General features: G+C 33.7%; 1 protein-coding gene across 3 annotated transcripts in view; it reads left to right on the forward strand.

The window, feature by feature from the left end:
* Positions 1 to 17,053, forward strand: part of LOC115212738 (murinoglobulin-1) — a 184,609-nt gene that overhangs the window by 116,144 nt on the left and 51,412 nt on the right. For all 3 annotated transcript variants that reach the window (XM_036504062.1, XM_029781388.2, XM_029781387.2), the window contains exons 9-17: positions 1,679 to 1,796; positions 3,969 to 4,081; positions 5,662 to 5,835; positions 7,223 to 7,435; positions 7,978 to 8,209; positions 8,313 to 8,485; positions 9,082 to 9,228; positions 11,126 to 11,237; positions 15,051 to 15,118. In XM_036504062.1, coding sequence (XP_036359955.1) covers positions 1,679 to 1,796; positions 3,969 to 4,081; positions 5,662 to 5,835; positions 7,223 to 7,435; positions 7,978 to 8,209; positions 8,313 to 8,485; positions 9,082 to 9,228; positions 11,126 to 11,237; positions 15,051 to 15,118 — 1,350 coding nt within the window. The remainder of the gene's footprint in view (positions 1 to 1,678; positions 1,797 to 3,968; positions 4,082 to 5,661; positions 5,836 to 7,222; positions 7,436 to 7,977; positions 8,210 to 8,312; positions 8,486 to 9,081; positions 9,229 to 11,125; positions 11,238 to 15,050; positions 15,119 to 17,053) is intronic.

Raw genomic sequence — 17,053 nt, forward strand, 5'->3', positions numbered from 1 at the left:
CCATCATATCAGTACCTAATGTTGATTTCTGGATCATCTGAAGGCAGTTCATGAAACACTGCTGCAAGGTACTGGGAGAAGAGTGTCAGAGCAAAAACGCATCCTTGTTTTAATCCTCCAGTGATGGGTAAGTCTTCAGACAGTTGGTTTTGATGGAAGATGGTTCCAGTCATACCATCATATAATCCCTGTACTAGGGAAATGAACTGATTGAAGCAGCCAGAAGACCTTCCAAATTGCAGGCCTTGGGACAGTATCAAGGGCCTTTTGAGGTCATAGAAAACAAAATAGGTTTTTGTTGTACTCTACTCTTTTCTTGTATTTGTCGAGTACAAAAGATCATGTCAGTTGTCCCTCTGGATGGTTGAAATCCACATTGTGGTTTGTGTAGGACTTCCTATATATATGTATACACACACACATACACATATATTAAATATGTCTAACCCATGCCAGCACAGAAAGGGGATGATATATATGATGATATACATGCATATATATATATATATATCCACACACATACATATATATATATATATTTATATATCCACACACACACATACATGCATATATATATATATATATATATATATATATATATATCAAAATCAAAATCAATTTGATGACTGGCATCCATGCTAGCGGGGTACAAAGAGCACCATACGAGTGTGATCGTTGACAGAGTGGCTATTCGAGTATGATCGTTACCGGCATCGCCTTACTGGCACTTATGCCTGTGCTAGTAGAGTGCCAAGAGCACCATCCGATTGTGATTGTTGCCAGAGCAGCCAACTGGCTTCCGTACCCGTGGCATGTAAAAGGGCACTATTCGAGCGTGATCGTTACCAACGTCGCTTCACTGGCACATGTAAAAAGATTCGAGCGAGGTCATTGCCAGTACCGCCTAACTGGCCCCCGTGCCGATGGCACGTAAAAAGCACCCACTACACTCTCAGAGTGGTTGGTGTTAGGAAGGGCATCCAGCTGTAGAAACTCTGCCAGATCAAGATTGGAGCCTGGTGCAGCCATCTGGTTCACCAGCCCTCAGTCAAAATCGTCCAACCCATGCTAGCATGGAAAACGAATGTTAAACGATGATGATGATGATATATATATATATAGTTGAAAAAAGATTAGAGATCTATACAAATCAAATATTTATATATAAAAGATGGAGATGGAAATGGTGCAGAAGTAAGTCTAAGACATTTCAATTTAAGAAGGAATTTAATAAAAATGTTCTTGACCCTCCAGACAGAATATAAAACTGTTTTTACTTCAAATTTTTAGAAAAATTTTTACTGATAGTTGATGAAATACATCGAAACCCGTAATATTTTCTTTGTATAATTTTTTTATTAAATTCCCTTTTAAATTGAAATGTCTTAGACTTACTTCTGTGTTATTTCCACCTCAATCTTTTATATGTATGTATGTGTGTGTGTGTGTATGTATAAGCTGTCAATTGGACTCCACAAAAACTAGGATAAGCTCTTGTTTAATGAGCCTTTGAACTTGAGACAGGCTTAAAATTTTAACTTTAATTTGTTCATATTTATGTTGCTTGATCAAATTTGTATTGCGCAGTTGTATTATAAATGAATTATACTTTCCTCAAAACAGAAAACACACAAATTATCATTTCTAAAAAAAATTTTAATCTAAATTTATTTTCTAGATATGTGGCTGCAATAATTTTTCTGTCAATACATCAGAGGTTGGTTTATCTTTGAACAAGTATTCTTTGAAAGATGCCTTCCTTGAAATCACAGCTTCAGTTACTGATGTAGAAACAAGTAAGAGTCATTCATCTTTTTTCTCAGTTGAAGTAAACATTGTCAATTTGATTTAATTTTTATTTTCCTTATTTAGAATATTTTAATAATTCTGGTTAGATAAACTGAAGCTAATAAAGTAACTTGACTTATTTTGATACCCTAAACTTGACTTCTCCATCATTATATTTCTTGACTTCAATAATGCTATATATATATATATATATATATATATATATATATATATATAGGTTATGAGAGGTAATGGTGTCAAGAAGGCCCAAAGGTGTCAGGTAAGGCTGAGTAAGTGCTATAGACAGACCATAGTTAAGTTCCAGGTTCGGTGATTATATAAATGAGGAGTCCAACATAGGTCATATATTGGTATGCATATATATAAAAAATTAACTGAATGAGATAAAAATCCAAGGCTGAGGAAGATTTCAGAACATTTATAAAGAGATCTTACAGCTGTTTCCAGGATATTTTATATATCTCTTCATTGGAGACTGTGTGAGAAAAAGGTTAAGCAATAGTTATTCTAGAGAGGATATGAAATAGAGAGTGAAGTGGAGGAACGAAAACAGACATGAGATATGCACGGATATTGTATCTGCAGTTCCATTATTTAAGCAGAATGGTACTGCAGATACAATATCCGTGCATATCTCACGTCTGTTTTCATTCCTCCACTTCACTCTCTATTTCATATCTTCTCTAGAATAACTATTGCTTAACCATCTTCTCACACCGTCTCTGATGAAGGGATATATAAAATATCCCAGAAACAGCTGTAAGACCTTCTCTTTATAAATGTTCTGAAATCTGAAATATGGGTTTTGATTTACTGTCAGATGACTTTTGGCCAACCCTGTATGATGAATGAGGAAGTGCATGTTGGTGCATACAAACATTCATCTCAGCCTGATTTACTGAAAGACAAATGTCTGGGTTAGACTAGTGGAGAAAGCTGCAATTAAATGTGATGTATTTTATTCAAAATAATGAGCCCTAAAAATACATATACTCTATTGCATGTGAGCTTATCAGGGACTGATGAACTTTTGGGTGATTCAGAATATGTATTTTGTTAGACTAATTGTTTTCGATAAAGCATATTGACACTCAGACTTCATATTTTCAGTCCTTTATTCTAAGTGGCCTGACTATGTTCCGATGAACTGGTAACCCTCTGCAATATACGTGTGCATGTTTGTATTTATATTGTCCAGTAGTATATTACTGATTTTAGCATATAACTGATGTAAATGTTATCAACACTTTCATGCCAATTATTACACTTGCAATGTTGATGACTCTTTAGATATACTGGCTGGAAGTGCTTCTGGCCAGCATGTCTGAAGAGTTGTCAACATTACCAAATATAAATAGTCAGAATGAAATTGTCCGTAACATTCAAACCAGTTATGTGCCAAAACTAGTAATATAGAGCAATTATACATAAAATAATTGCTCTATTTTATGTATAATATAGGTGCAGGAGTGGCTGTGTGGTAAGTAGCTTGCTTACCAACCACATGGTTCCGGGTTCATTCCCACTGCGTGGCACCTTGGGCAAGTGTCTTCTACTATAGCCTTGGGCCAACCAAAGCCTTGTGAGTGGATTTAGTAGATGGAAACTGAAAGAAGCCCGTCGTATATATGTGTGTATATATATATATATATATATATATGTGTGTATATATATGTGTCTGTGTTTGTCCCCCAACCATTGCTTGACAACCGATGTTGGTGTGTTTACATCCCCGTAACATAGTGGTTCAGCAAAAGAGACTGATAGAATAAGTACTAGGCTTACAAAGAATAAGTCCTGAGGTCGATTTACTTTACTAAAGGTGGTGCTCCAGCATGGCCGCAGTCAAATGACTGAAACAAGTAAAAGAGTAAAGAGTAATATATATAAGCAAAGTAGCTGGCTATGATGTATATATATGTATGTGTGTGTGTGTGTATATATATATATATATATAATGTATGTATAGTAGCTATATAGTTACGATTTTAAAACTAATACCCGTCATTTAACAAGACACATTACTCTGCTCGAGTTTGTCTACCTGGTTTACAACAGGTTCCACTTCTATTTAACAGTTGAATAGCTAACAACAGAGAAAGCATCCAACTGCAAAAAGATGTTTCCCAACAATAAATATTTTTTTTCATTTTATACAGAAATGGTTGTCAACTCAACAGTTTATGGACCAGAGATAAAGAATGAATATGTAAAAATTGACCTACAGTTTTCTCAAGGATATTTCAAGCCTGGTTTCCCTTACTATGGGAAGGTTTGATACTTTTTCATTACCTCCAAAACAATTCTAATGATTAATAAGATTTAAATCTGATTATTTCATTTCCTATTTTATTGTAACTGTTATCACTGAGATGACAAAGAGTGCCTAAATGTTGGTTTCAAATTTTGGTTCAAGCCCAACAATTTCAGGGAAGATTACATCGACCTCACTGGTGCTTATTTTATCAATCTGAAAGAATGAAAGGCAAAGTCGACCTCAGCTGAATTTGAACTCAGAACATTAAGATGGATGAAATGCTGCTAAGCATTTTTCCTGGTGTACTAACAATTCTGCCAGTTCACTGCCCTAAGGGGTACCTAAATATTACACATATTCTTAGTGTTAGCTAGTGAAGGAGTCTTTACATGGTCATTTGGTTTGCTCAGACTAGCAGCCAAATGTTTCTCAGATCACTACTATGCACTTGAAAAAAAAATAATAACTGGGTAGGACATATTGGACAATGTGGTCCTAGACATGCTAGTTTCAGAGAAGGTTGAAATGATAACATATGGCACTCCTTTGTTCATAGGCTTGCTCAATGAGAGTAGATCTGAGGATAAAGAACACTAACATTCTGGCTCATGTAATGTTAGCATCTTCTATTTATATTGATGTGGGACCTATTACTGTTAACTCAATGCAACTTATGTAAGCAAACTGAAAAGAGTGAAATGTTAGCGACAAATAATAATTTCAAATGTTTTCCACAAGGGCAGCTTGGGGGAAGTGAGGATGAGTTGATTACATCAACCCCAGTGTTCAACTGGTACTTATTTTATCAACCCTGAAAGGATGAAAGGCAAAGTCGACCTCAGTGGAATTTGAACTCAGAATGTTGCGACAGGCAAAATACCACTAAGTATTGCATCCAACATGCTAACAATTCTGCCAGCTTGCCACCTTTGCAACAAATAACAATAATGATAATAGTGACAATTATTACCCTCATCATTAATATCAATTTCAAATTTTGGCACAAGGTCAATAATTTCAGGAGATGGGGTAAGCCAATTACATCAACCCTAAATTATTTGGTAATTATTTTATCGAATCCAAAAGAATAAAAGGCAAAGTTGACCTTGGTAGAATTTGAACTCAGAACGCAAAGATGGATGAAATGCTGCTACACATTTTACCCAGCATACTAATGATTCTGCCAGTTTGCCAACTCAACTTCAGCTAGTCATCTACGGTCACAGCTAGTGACTTAGCAATACATAGCATTACATTTCTTATATATGTGGGGTTGGTTATAAAACCAAAAACTCCGTGGAAAAAGTAAATAAAAATAATGAATAAGAAAACATAGGAAACAGTTTTAAGAGAAATTGCTTCAGAAAGTTGGACAGAACTGTAGTAATTCTGAAAGGAAGCCAAAAATGGTTGGTAGTTCTATAATTAGTCATCAAATCTCACCTTCACATTATCAAAAGGACTAGAGGAAGAAATGATTTTTTTATAAACTATGTTAAATGTTACATCCCATTAAACACATGGTCATATTACAAAATAGTTACATCCATTTTATAGCTTTCTTTAAAATTATATATATTTTATTTTATTTTCAGGTTTTAGTTTCCAAACCTGACAATAGTATTGCTGCAGGGGAAGTTATAGAAGTCACAGCTGTTGACTATGTCAATGACATTGAACTTTCTGGTATTTTCACTTCCAATGAGAAAGGAGAAATATATTTTACTATTGACCACTTTGATAAATATACTGAAGAATTTGTACTTCAGGTAACAATATTGTGTTCTATTCTTATTTAATTTTCAAAATGTTTTCTTAAATGTAAGAGTAAACTGCCAATTGGATACGGCATTCGTACTACATATCTGCTCATTTCATTTCCATATTCTAAGTTTCTAAGTCTTTGGGCATGAGACTTAACCTTTTTGTGACCATATTTCAAATAAAATATACTGCTTATATAATACTACTATATTGTAATTAAATTTGAAAATATTCAACAATTTGAAGGGATTTAATAAAATCTCTAACTTTGTCATTGGTGTGTTAGGGCCATAGTTATGTTCCAAACACCATCTATTAAGCTAGTGTTTAGAATATAAATCTGCCTTAAGCCTATATGCTCTTGAAGCCCAAGCTTCTCAGAGGATTTTCAAGGCATTTAGGCTGAGAGTACAAGACTGACTTCTGAAAGGGATACCAGTCCATCACAAGGTTAACTGTCTGGTGCAATGCCAACAAGTTTAGCGGGAAAGGGTAAACCAATTACATCGACCTCAGTACTTGACTGTTACTTTTTTTTTTATCAAGCCTGAAAAAGGATGAAAGGCAAAGATGACCTCACCAGAATTTGAACTCAGTATGTAAAGAGTCAGTAGAAATGCCAACTAAGCATTTAATTCACATGCTAATGATTCTGCCAGCTCACTGTTTTTATTCTTTGATAAAATCAAAATACAGATAATATATATAAATATCAGAATTTGTTGGACCAATATACACATTTTAAAAATTTTGTTTAGAATGATCCATTTTTTTTTCATGGGTTTAAAAAATTTGTTGTCTTCAAATTTAGATGTTTACATGAAATATTGAATCCTAGTGATCCATTTTTATTTGTTAACCCTATACTTACAAGCTTAATACATTCACTGCACTTGTACTTAAAAAAATTTGTTGTTGTTTTGCCTCAATTAGCTGTCTGCATACTTTATAAGGTACTTATCAGTATCTAATATGCATCTGTTTGTATGTATCTATCTACTTCATTTGGTATCTATATGTATTTTATCAAAGCTTTCATGTAATGCTATTGTTTAACCCCAGGTCATCTCTGATCAAGTAGACTAATGCTCAGTCTATTTGAATCATATTCGTTGTATATTTTTATAAATTTAAAATTACATTGTCCAGTATATCTTTTCACTTTTAATGACAGTAAGGTGTGATTTTAAAGCAATTTAGCTGCTATTTAAAGCTGATCAAACATGAGCTAGATTAAATTATAATAAAATTTAATTAACATCATATTTCATTCAAGCTATGAAGAAGGTAAAAACAGGCTCAAGTTATTAGTCAGTGAAAGTAATAACTTCTCGTACATATGCATGAACTGATTGTTTCATTTGTGACCATTAACATTATAAAATATTTCAGGCTCGATCCATTAATGGGACTTTTGTCAATGAAGATAGCCATCACTATATGTACACACCAATTGATACATTCACTGTTAAACAGTGGTTTTCAAGAACGGGTAAATACCTTCAGATTAAACCATTAGAAAAAAATCTCCGGTGCAATTCAAAGCTGAATCTTGATATTTTATACACAGCTACACTCAGAGAAAGAATTAACCTTTATTATTTGGTGAGTATCTGTCATCTATTTATTACATAACTTCTTTAATGCAACCCCAGAGATAATAAACTGCCATTTCAATTGTCCCATACATTGTGTGTGTGTGTGTGTGTGTGTGTTAGGTTAGTAGAATTGCTTATCATCCAAATCATTCCTATAAGATTCATAAAGATGACTTGTGAAGACATATCATAGTAACATGAATCATTAGCTTCAAACAACAAAATAAAGTAGTAAGCACATTTTTCATGCTTATACAATAAAATTGCACACACACACACACACACATACACATAGAGTTTCTCTATAATTGAATTTCTCTCATGATATGTATTATATATTCTCCATATAAGTATTTTTTCTAAATCAGTTTTAATGTCTTAAATTTTAAGTTATCATTTATGTGTAATAAAAAAAATAATAACTAAACTTTTTAATAAACTTGCTAGTCTATATGCAATTACTTATTACAAGATGAAATGTGTTGAGAAAATTTCCAGTTTAAGTATATTTGCTACTCCTTATATTTTCAACTTTTATCTGTTTTCCAGGTTATGTCAAAAAGTCAAATAGTTGCCAATGGTCAGATAGCTTTTCGTGCTGATCACCGTTATGTTTATAGAAAAGAAAATTTTAACAATTCCCTTAAAATTACTGCTGATCCAGATGATGAAGTTTTATCTATGATGCCATATTCTAACCAAACTCAGTCTTCACCTGGGTACCAAAAAGACGCAAAACACAAGCACATAAATTACAAAAGCAAAAAGCATGCTAAAAGGGGTATGTCTCTTTTAAAAAATATATTTATATTTGTCATTTATAAAATACATGAAATATAAAAATGTTTAATCAATTACTTTCAACAAATTTTATTTTTCTACAGAAAATAATCGAAGATCTGATTCAGCACCCTTTATGGCTAATTTTGAATTTGATATCGACCTCATCCCTGAGATGTCTCCACTCAGTTATGTTTTGGTCTACTTGGTTGACGATAATGGAGAATTAGTTGATGATTACCAAGAGTTTTCAGTTAACTCCTGTTTCAAAAATGAAGTAAGTTCCCTGTATTTCTTTTAAACATATAGCAATTAATTCTTTGTGTATATTTACATATATAAAGGTGAGTTTTGAAAAGTGTGAGAACTTATGAATTGATATTTTCTGCCCCAGCCTTTTTTTTTTTTTTTACCTTCTGAGCCTAGTTGAAAGGGATGTATCTATGATTGTTGCAGTCCCTCCGCCAAGACTGGTGAAATTGTGGCCATTAATTTTCCATTGAAAACACATGCAGAAAAAACATAAATAGAGAAGAGACTACAGAGGGCCAAATTTCTAAGAAGGAAAAACTGGGCATAGTGATTAGGAAAGACGTGTGCAGATAAGAAATTCCAGAAGACTGACATTCAGAGAAAGAAATCCTGGCATAGTATTTGGTGGGAACACAAGAGTGATAAGATGAGAAGTGATGAGTCAGGTATACATTAGTGGTGATGGCATGAGTCCAATCAACTTTGAGGAGTGGAGGCTATTTAGTACTGATATTTACATGTCATACAAAAAATTATAAATATTTACAGTAATATTAACTTACAAAGATAATGTCATTAACAAAGTTAATTTTTTATTAATATTTTTCTTTCCATATCTAGGTAGAATTTGAGATTCCAAAAGGACCACTCTACCCAAATGATTATATTACATTTAATCTGAAAACTACTGGGAATTCAGTATGTGCTATAAACTTGGCAGACCGAAGTACCTTTTCTGGATGGGATAACTGGGTTACAGAACAACAGGTAAGCATGAAACTATTTTTATAATTCATTAATTCCAAGTTACTTATGATAGGCACAAGTTTGTTCCCTTCACAGACATGTGGTTCCAGATTTGGTCATACTTTCAGCAAGTGTCTTCTAATGTGGTTTCCTGAAGCTGGCCGATGCATTGTGAAAGAAATTTGATTGATGGAAACTGTGTGGAAGCCCATATGTGTATTTGTGTGCATGCACGTGTGCATTTGCTTCTGTGTATACCAGCGCATTCAAAAGATAACTGTATCTATCTGATAAATAGAGACCTGTGTTTAATATAATCAAGTAAAACTCTTGAATGATGTGCCATAGCATGGCCATAGTCCAGTGACTGAAACCGATAGAAAGATGAAAAGAGGAAGTAGCAACAGTGTTATGAATGAAATTTCAACTTTGTCTCCTCATAAATTTATTCACACACACACACGCATTGCCATGGAGCTACTTACTCCATTTAAACCATAAAAGTATGTGAAGAGAAAAAAGAGAGAATTACTTTCAGTCAAAGAAAAAAGTGACAAATATGACTGACTCTCAAGATCTTGGAGTAAACATGATTACAGTTCTATATTTAAGAGGTGAGGAATTATATACATTATTTACGTTATTTACAATTGACAGATATTTGTCCTTATCTTGTTTGTTGTTAACACAACATTTCGGCTGATATACCCTCCAGCCTTCATCAGGTATCTTGGGGAAATTTCGAACCTGGGTTCTCATTCCTAAGGTATTTTTTAATGTTATTATTTTTATTATTATTATTATTATTATTATTATTCAGGTCACTGCCTGGAATCGAACTCGGAATCTTGGGGTTAGTAGCCCGCGCTCTTAACCACTAAGCCACAGGCATATGGCATAGTGGTTAAGAGTGCGGGCTATTAACCCCAAGATTCCGAGTTCGATTCCAGGCAGTGACCTGAATAATAATAATAATAATAATAATAATAATAATAACAACATTGAAAAATACCTTAGGAATGAGAACCCAGGTTTGAAATTTCCCCAAGACACCTGATGAAGGCTGGAGGGTATATCAGCCAAAATGTTGTGTTAACAAACAAGATGAAGACAAATATCCATCAATTGTTAATAATGTAAACATAATTAAATTACAAATCTACATAGAAATGTCGGACTATATATATCGATTATACTAAAGTGACAGATTTATATTCTGTAAGGTAATTTTCATGAGTTGCAGTAATGTCTTTGTATCTACAACCTCAGCTTTAATTTATTGGTGTGGAAACACCATAGCATTAGCATAGTATTTAAAATATCATATTAGACTATTATATATGGTTGTGTGGATAAGAAGCTTGCTTCACAACCATAAGGTTTAAGTTTCAGTCCCATGACTCAGCACCTTCTATTGTCTCAAACTAACCAAAGTTTTGTGAGTGAATTTGGTTGATAAACTACAGTAAGCCTATCATGTGTGTGTAAATGTTCATGAGTGTTAATATTTCCTGTATGTTGCCACTTGAGTGGAATAGTTTTGATGTTGGCATCCTCTGTTGATATTATGACTAGTAACTTTGTACATTCAAAGATCTCTGGGGAAAAAAAAACATCCCTCATTTGAAAAACATCTAAAGGTTGGTGACAGAAAGAGCATCCAATCATAAAATCCTGCTTCAAATAACTCCCCTTCCAACCCATGCTAACTTCAAAAACTGGATGCCAAACAAACAAATAAATTAATGAATATGATTAAGAAGTGGTTTCCTCATTCATGCTTAATGAAAATATACTCTGTATTAATTTTATCTTTATGATATGTTTTGTTGTTTATTATTTTTTTTAAAGTATTTATTTAACTTTCACTCATAAAAAAAAAATTTAATTATAAGAATATATCCCTTTTATTTTGTAGGTTTTCAATAAATTAAAAGAGCATCATTTTCAATTGAGCAGGTTTTATTCTGCTGAAGATAAATATTGCCAGAAGGTTCTGCTGGAAACACAACATGGAATTGAAATGAATGGTATGTACAGAAATATTAATTTCTTATAAATATTCATTTCTCTTTTTGTTTTATCTTTGTTAAACTCAGGAATTTGTGGTGTTCATATCAGGTAAACAGATAAGGTTAATGCAGTTAATTTTCAGCTTGTAACTCGTACATAATCTTGAAGATTGAGCAACTCTACCTTCTGTACCATGTTTAATTTCTTAAATTCCTTTAATTTGACAATATCGAACTCCATAAAATGTAAAAGTTTCATAAATTCTACAAGTCAATTCTATCATGCTAAGTCTACTGGCCAAACCTGAAGTTCCACAATGGAATACTACTCCTACATTTGAGACAGTGCTGTTAATATAAGCACAAATATCCTGGTCTACGTCAAAAAATTTTTTAAATCCTCTGACTAATTCGCAAAAACTAACTCCTCTCTTCATTACAAACATTCGTGAACTGTGGTTTAACCTGAACCCTATTCCATCTTGCTAACTCGCCCTATTCCTCACTGACAAAAAAATCTCACCCCTCACCACACACACACACACACACATACAAATATGCACTTATCTATGACCTGTCTTTGCTGTATGGGCTACACCCCAAGTTTCAATTTTGCTTTTTGAGAGGTGGGTTTTTTGTGTATTTAAAAAACACTCTACTCTCTTGGCAAGTACTTTGCCTCAAAGTATCTCACCTCATTCCTCCAAATCTATATGCTGCCTCTACCACTCTCCAAGTTCCTCCAATCACCAACAACTGCAACAAGGATCTTTATCAACTTTGCAGAATCTTCCAACTGATCATTACTCACTTAAGATGATTCCTTGGTCAGAACTCTTGTGGTGGCGCTGGCATTTGCTTCTTGTATTGCTCGCAACTCCACAACACACTCATTCAAAAAGAATAAAAACTTTTCTTGTCTACTCCTTGCCATCACTTAAGAATAAGAACTATCTTTGGGGTGCAGTATTCTAATCAAACTCTCCAATCTTCCTCTTTCTACAGAGACCCATCTCATTCTTTGAAAACCTGCTGCAGTATCACTCATCCTTAGAATAGCAACCTGACTCTACTTACAACCCATTATCCCAATAGCTCCAAAGTGATGGAAACAGTCCTTATCAGTCACCTTCTCCAGCACATTGAGTCAGTCTCTTCGGAGACCAAATGATAGTATGACTTCCACAGAGCTAGATCTACTAGGTACTTGCTCTCTGGTGTGATTCACCAATAACCTTTTCCTTTTGCAGGCCTGTCATCAGACTTCACTTCCTGGGGTGCTTCACAATATTCTGGGTTGGCACTAATTTGTATTGCAGGAAGATTTTTGTAAACTGTATTTTCTAAATCTGAATAGTACGGGAGCAGTGCTGTCCAGTGCACCCCCTTAGCAACATGTGCTCTTGAGAAGTTCAGCAAAAGCAATGTTATACTTGACAGCAGAAAAGTATTTGACTTTGTCTGGCATAAGTATCTCCAAACAAAATCACTCACCTTCATCCATCTCCCATCTCTTTCTGTTAGATCACAACATTTAAGCATTTGCTAACTGAGCCCTCTCTAATGCACACGCTGTCAACTTTGATGTGCCTCAAGGTTTGGTTACATACCCCACTCTTTTTCCTCCTCTATATTACAACCTGCTTTGTTTGTTGTCACTTTTAATAAAGTTAACTTCTATGTGAATTATGTCAGTTTGTACTCCTTCCTCATCTTCCCATAGTGACATCATTCACATTCAACCTAAATACCTCATGCCAAACCTGCCTTGTCTCCAAAAAGAGAAAATTTGAAAACATTCCCTTATGGAAACATAGCAATTCTTTCTTTTCCAACAGTGCAAAGACACACTCAGCACATATCATGGAAACAATCCTGTATCTCTATAAAGTCTTGAACAACACACAATTAAAACCCTCAAAATCTCTATGAATGCTCAGCCACACAATTTCTGTTCTTTCTTGGTGATTCCACATGCATAACAGCTAATATTATATCCCAAAGACTAAACTTCCTCTTCAGTACCAGAAAATATTTCTGCTGTGGTCAATTGCTAACTCTATAATGCTGAAAATGTGCAATGGAATGCTTCTACATTTTCCATGCTTGCATGGGTTGGATGGTTTGACTAAGGTCTGGAGAGCCAACAGCTGCACCAGGCTCCAATCTAATCTGGCAATATTTCTACAGCTGGATGCTCTTCCTAACGCCAAGCACTCCGAGGGTGCTTATTGCATGCCATCAGCACAGGAGCCAGTGTCAGGTGGGCCTGGCATCAATCACGTTCAGATAGTACTTTTTACATGCCACTGGCGTGGGGGCAAACATTTAAGATTGCATCTTAACAATAGCTATCTAACTGATAGCAAAGACTCACTCATCAACACAAATTGGACTGTGCCTCACAGATATACTGTCACTACACTGTCTTTCTCTCTCTCTCTCTCTCTCTCTCTCATTGCTACTATAATGGTCTCTGCTTATCAAAACTATCTAGTTACATATCATCTTTACACAGGCCCATCTTCACTCATCCATCTCCTTTCCTCACCACTCATTCTTTGTCTCCTCCCATAGATCCTGCATTAACCATTTCTCCCAATCCTTCCTTCTAGGCATGTTTACATTCTGGAATATTTCCTGCAGATATCATAATAGATTTTCAAATTAAACATCAACTATACCAATGTCACCATTTTGGAATTCCTGTAAAGTTTCACATTTCCCTGTCTAAACCCTACAAAAAAAAATCTTTTTTTTAAATTTCAGTCTTTTATATATCTCTAACTGGAAACTGATTTCTGCTTATTGATTCTGTAATGTATGTATGAAACAAATTGAATGAAGATATAAAATTTCATCTCAAATCCCTTAGAATAAAAATCTAGAGGGGATGAATAAAGAGTTTATTCTTTTTAATATTAACAAAGGTTAACTGAAATTTAACAGTCATTTCTTTTTGTTTTATCCACTTCTGTCTCTTCCTTTTGTTTTACCCTTTTGGTACCAACACACCTAAGAGGAACTCTCATTTTATGATACAAAATCTTTCATTATAAAGGGTTCATACTTAAATTAAAGCCTTCTAGCATAATTCAATATAAGGAAATTTTGTTTAGTTAAGTTCTGAACACTATCTTAATATTGAAAACGCTATTTTACTAAACTTGTGAATTTGTGTTGCAAGATTCCTGATGTGAGACTCTGTGTTGAAACAGATATTGTTATATTTCAGTATGGTCGTTTTTTTTTTTTTTGTTGTTTTTTTACCAAATAAACACACACACTATAGAGCAGGAGCATATGAGGACAGAAAGTGTCACTGAAGGGATCACAGATGTGTGATGAAAGGGTTTCGAACAATGGACATGAGTTAAAATAAGAACAATTATAAATGAGTGAAGAACGAATATATAGTGCATGTATTTATTTGACAAAAGAAAAATTGATGACTATCCTGAAATATAACAATATTTTACTAAATCTTTCCACATTCTTAATTATTTTCAAAATCAATTGAATTATATGGACTGTAATATAGCAACAATGGAGTTAACTTATGTTCTAAATCTTATAAAAATAATCACGAGTGTTATAAGACAATTATGTAGTTAGATGCAAGTAAGGTAGAATTCTTTGAGCTTTTATTTCATAAGTTTGAATTTTACTGCAAGCATTACATTGTTCCTTAAGAAAATATTTAATTTTTTGTGACTAAATTCCAGCATTATTAAGAAATTTGCTATTTTGTTTATTTGCAATTTTTATTAATCGTTACTATTTATTGTTTATTATTCTTGATTAAATAATGTATATTCCTCTTTGATACAGAGCACAGAAAGAAACGGGTTGCTTCTGTATATTCATCAAGATATGTTGACGCAATGTTTGCTTTTAAGGTAAGACTGAAGTGATTATTTAATAATTTGTAGGTGCTGGAGTGGCTGTGTGGTATGTAGCTTGCTTACCAACCACATGGTTCCGGGTTCAGTCCTACTGCGTGGCACGTTGGGCAGGTGTCTTCTACTATAGCCTCAGGCCGACCAAAGCCTTGTGAGTGGATTTGGTAGACAGAAACTGAAAGAAGTCTGTCGTATATATATTATATATATATATATGTGTGTGTGTTTGTGTGTCTGTATTTGTCCCCCCAACATCGCTTGATAACCAATGCTGGTGTGTTTACGTCCCCGTAACTTAGCGGTTTGGCAAAAGAGACCGATAGAATAAGTACTAGACTTACAAAGAATAAGTCCTGGGGTCGATTTGCTTGAATAAAGTCGGTGCTCCAGCATGGCCACACTTAAATGACTGAAACAAGTAAAAGAGTAAAAGAATAACGGAGTAAGTGCTTTAGATTCCTGGTAAATTTCCAGGAATTTTGATTTCTGATTGGATCCCAGGCTTGACTGAATGCCTAAGAAATCTCCTTCACAAATATGATGCCTCACTGCCTGGCACCTTAGATGAGCAAGGGACTTTTACAATTGCCTCAAGTCAGCCCAAACCATAAGAGTAAAATTATGTTGACGGTACTTTGTAGAAGTCTGTATTATGGATTTTGCCTGTAGATAAAATTCTTATCATAATTAGTATCATGCTGAGTCTACCTGAGGATTATGTTATGGATGTAAGTATCTGTGGAATATTCAGTCACAAAGTTTATAATAAAATAAAGCAGTTCTGTTGATTGAACAACTGAAACTTGTATTGTAAAAACTGACACAAGCTGTATCATATTTATATCACTAATGAACTTAAGACAAGAAATCATAAAATTATATATCTTTTTTGTCTATAAGTCTAATATTTTTTGCTTATGTTAGGAATAAAATATTTACTTACTGTCAAACAATAACTGATTAATTAAGTAATAAATTAGATGATATGCTACATTTTCCTATCATAAATATATCAGTGATGAATAATTATGTAAAAGTAATTAAAATTACAATTCTGTTTGTAAACATTTGGATATTCTTATACCTGATGCAATATTTACAACACAGTCTTTGACACAGTGTTTATGAGAAATGAATATATCAATTCTTGTTGTTCAGTTGAATTAGGTCAGTCTAGCTTGGTACTTAGACATAAGATATTTAGAATTGTATACCGTCTGCTGATACTTCCGAACATATCTACATTCATGTATTTTCATGTTCGCAAAATGATAACTTTCTCATTTACAATGATAACACAACACATAGATAAGGAATAAGAAATAGCTTACAAAATTGTCTTCTTTTAGATATATGCTTGTACTTTTCTTTTCTTTAAATATCATAATGATAAAGGATGAAACTTTCTGGCGGTATATGGCTTCTATTGTGTCATTCAATCTCTAAGGGGTGTGAGATTAATAGTCTGCTGTGCAAGTAGGCAAGCATATTGTTTTAGATATTTAGAATTGTATTCTTTATTACTAAAAAAAAAAAGAATTTCTGACATGCAGTTTCAACAGGTTTCTTTCGAGTTCTTGAAAGAGTTTTCTACATTATTTTTTACCATAAATTTATGAGACAACTTTTCATTGTCTTGTTGTTTAGCTCTGTGCTATTCCAGATCAAGTAGACCTAAGCTGAAAGAAGCTGCAGTTAGTCTTCTGTAGATATAGTATGTGTCTACATCTCCCTCTCTCTCTCTCTCTCTCTCTCTCTCTCTCTATCTATATATATATATATATATATATATATATATATACACACACATGTGTATGTATGCACATACATGTATATATATGTATGCACATATATATATATGTGTGTGTGTGTATATATATATGTGTGTGTATGTATATATGTGTGTGTATGTATATGTATGCATATATATAT

The sequence above is a fragment of the Octopus sinensis genome, linkage group LG6 (genome assembly GCF_006345805.1).
Source record: "Octopus sinensis linkage group LG6, ASM634580v1, whole genome shotgun sequence".
NCBI lineage: Eukaryota > Metazoa > Mollusca > Cephalopoda > Octopoda > Octopodidae > Octopus > Octopus sinensis.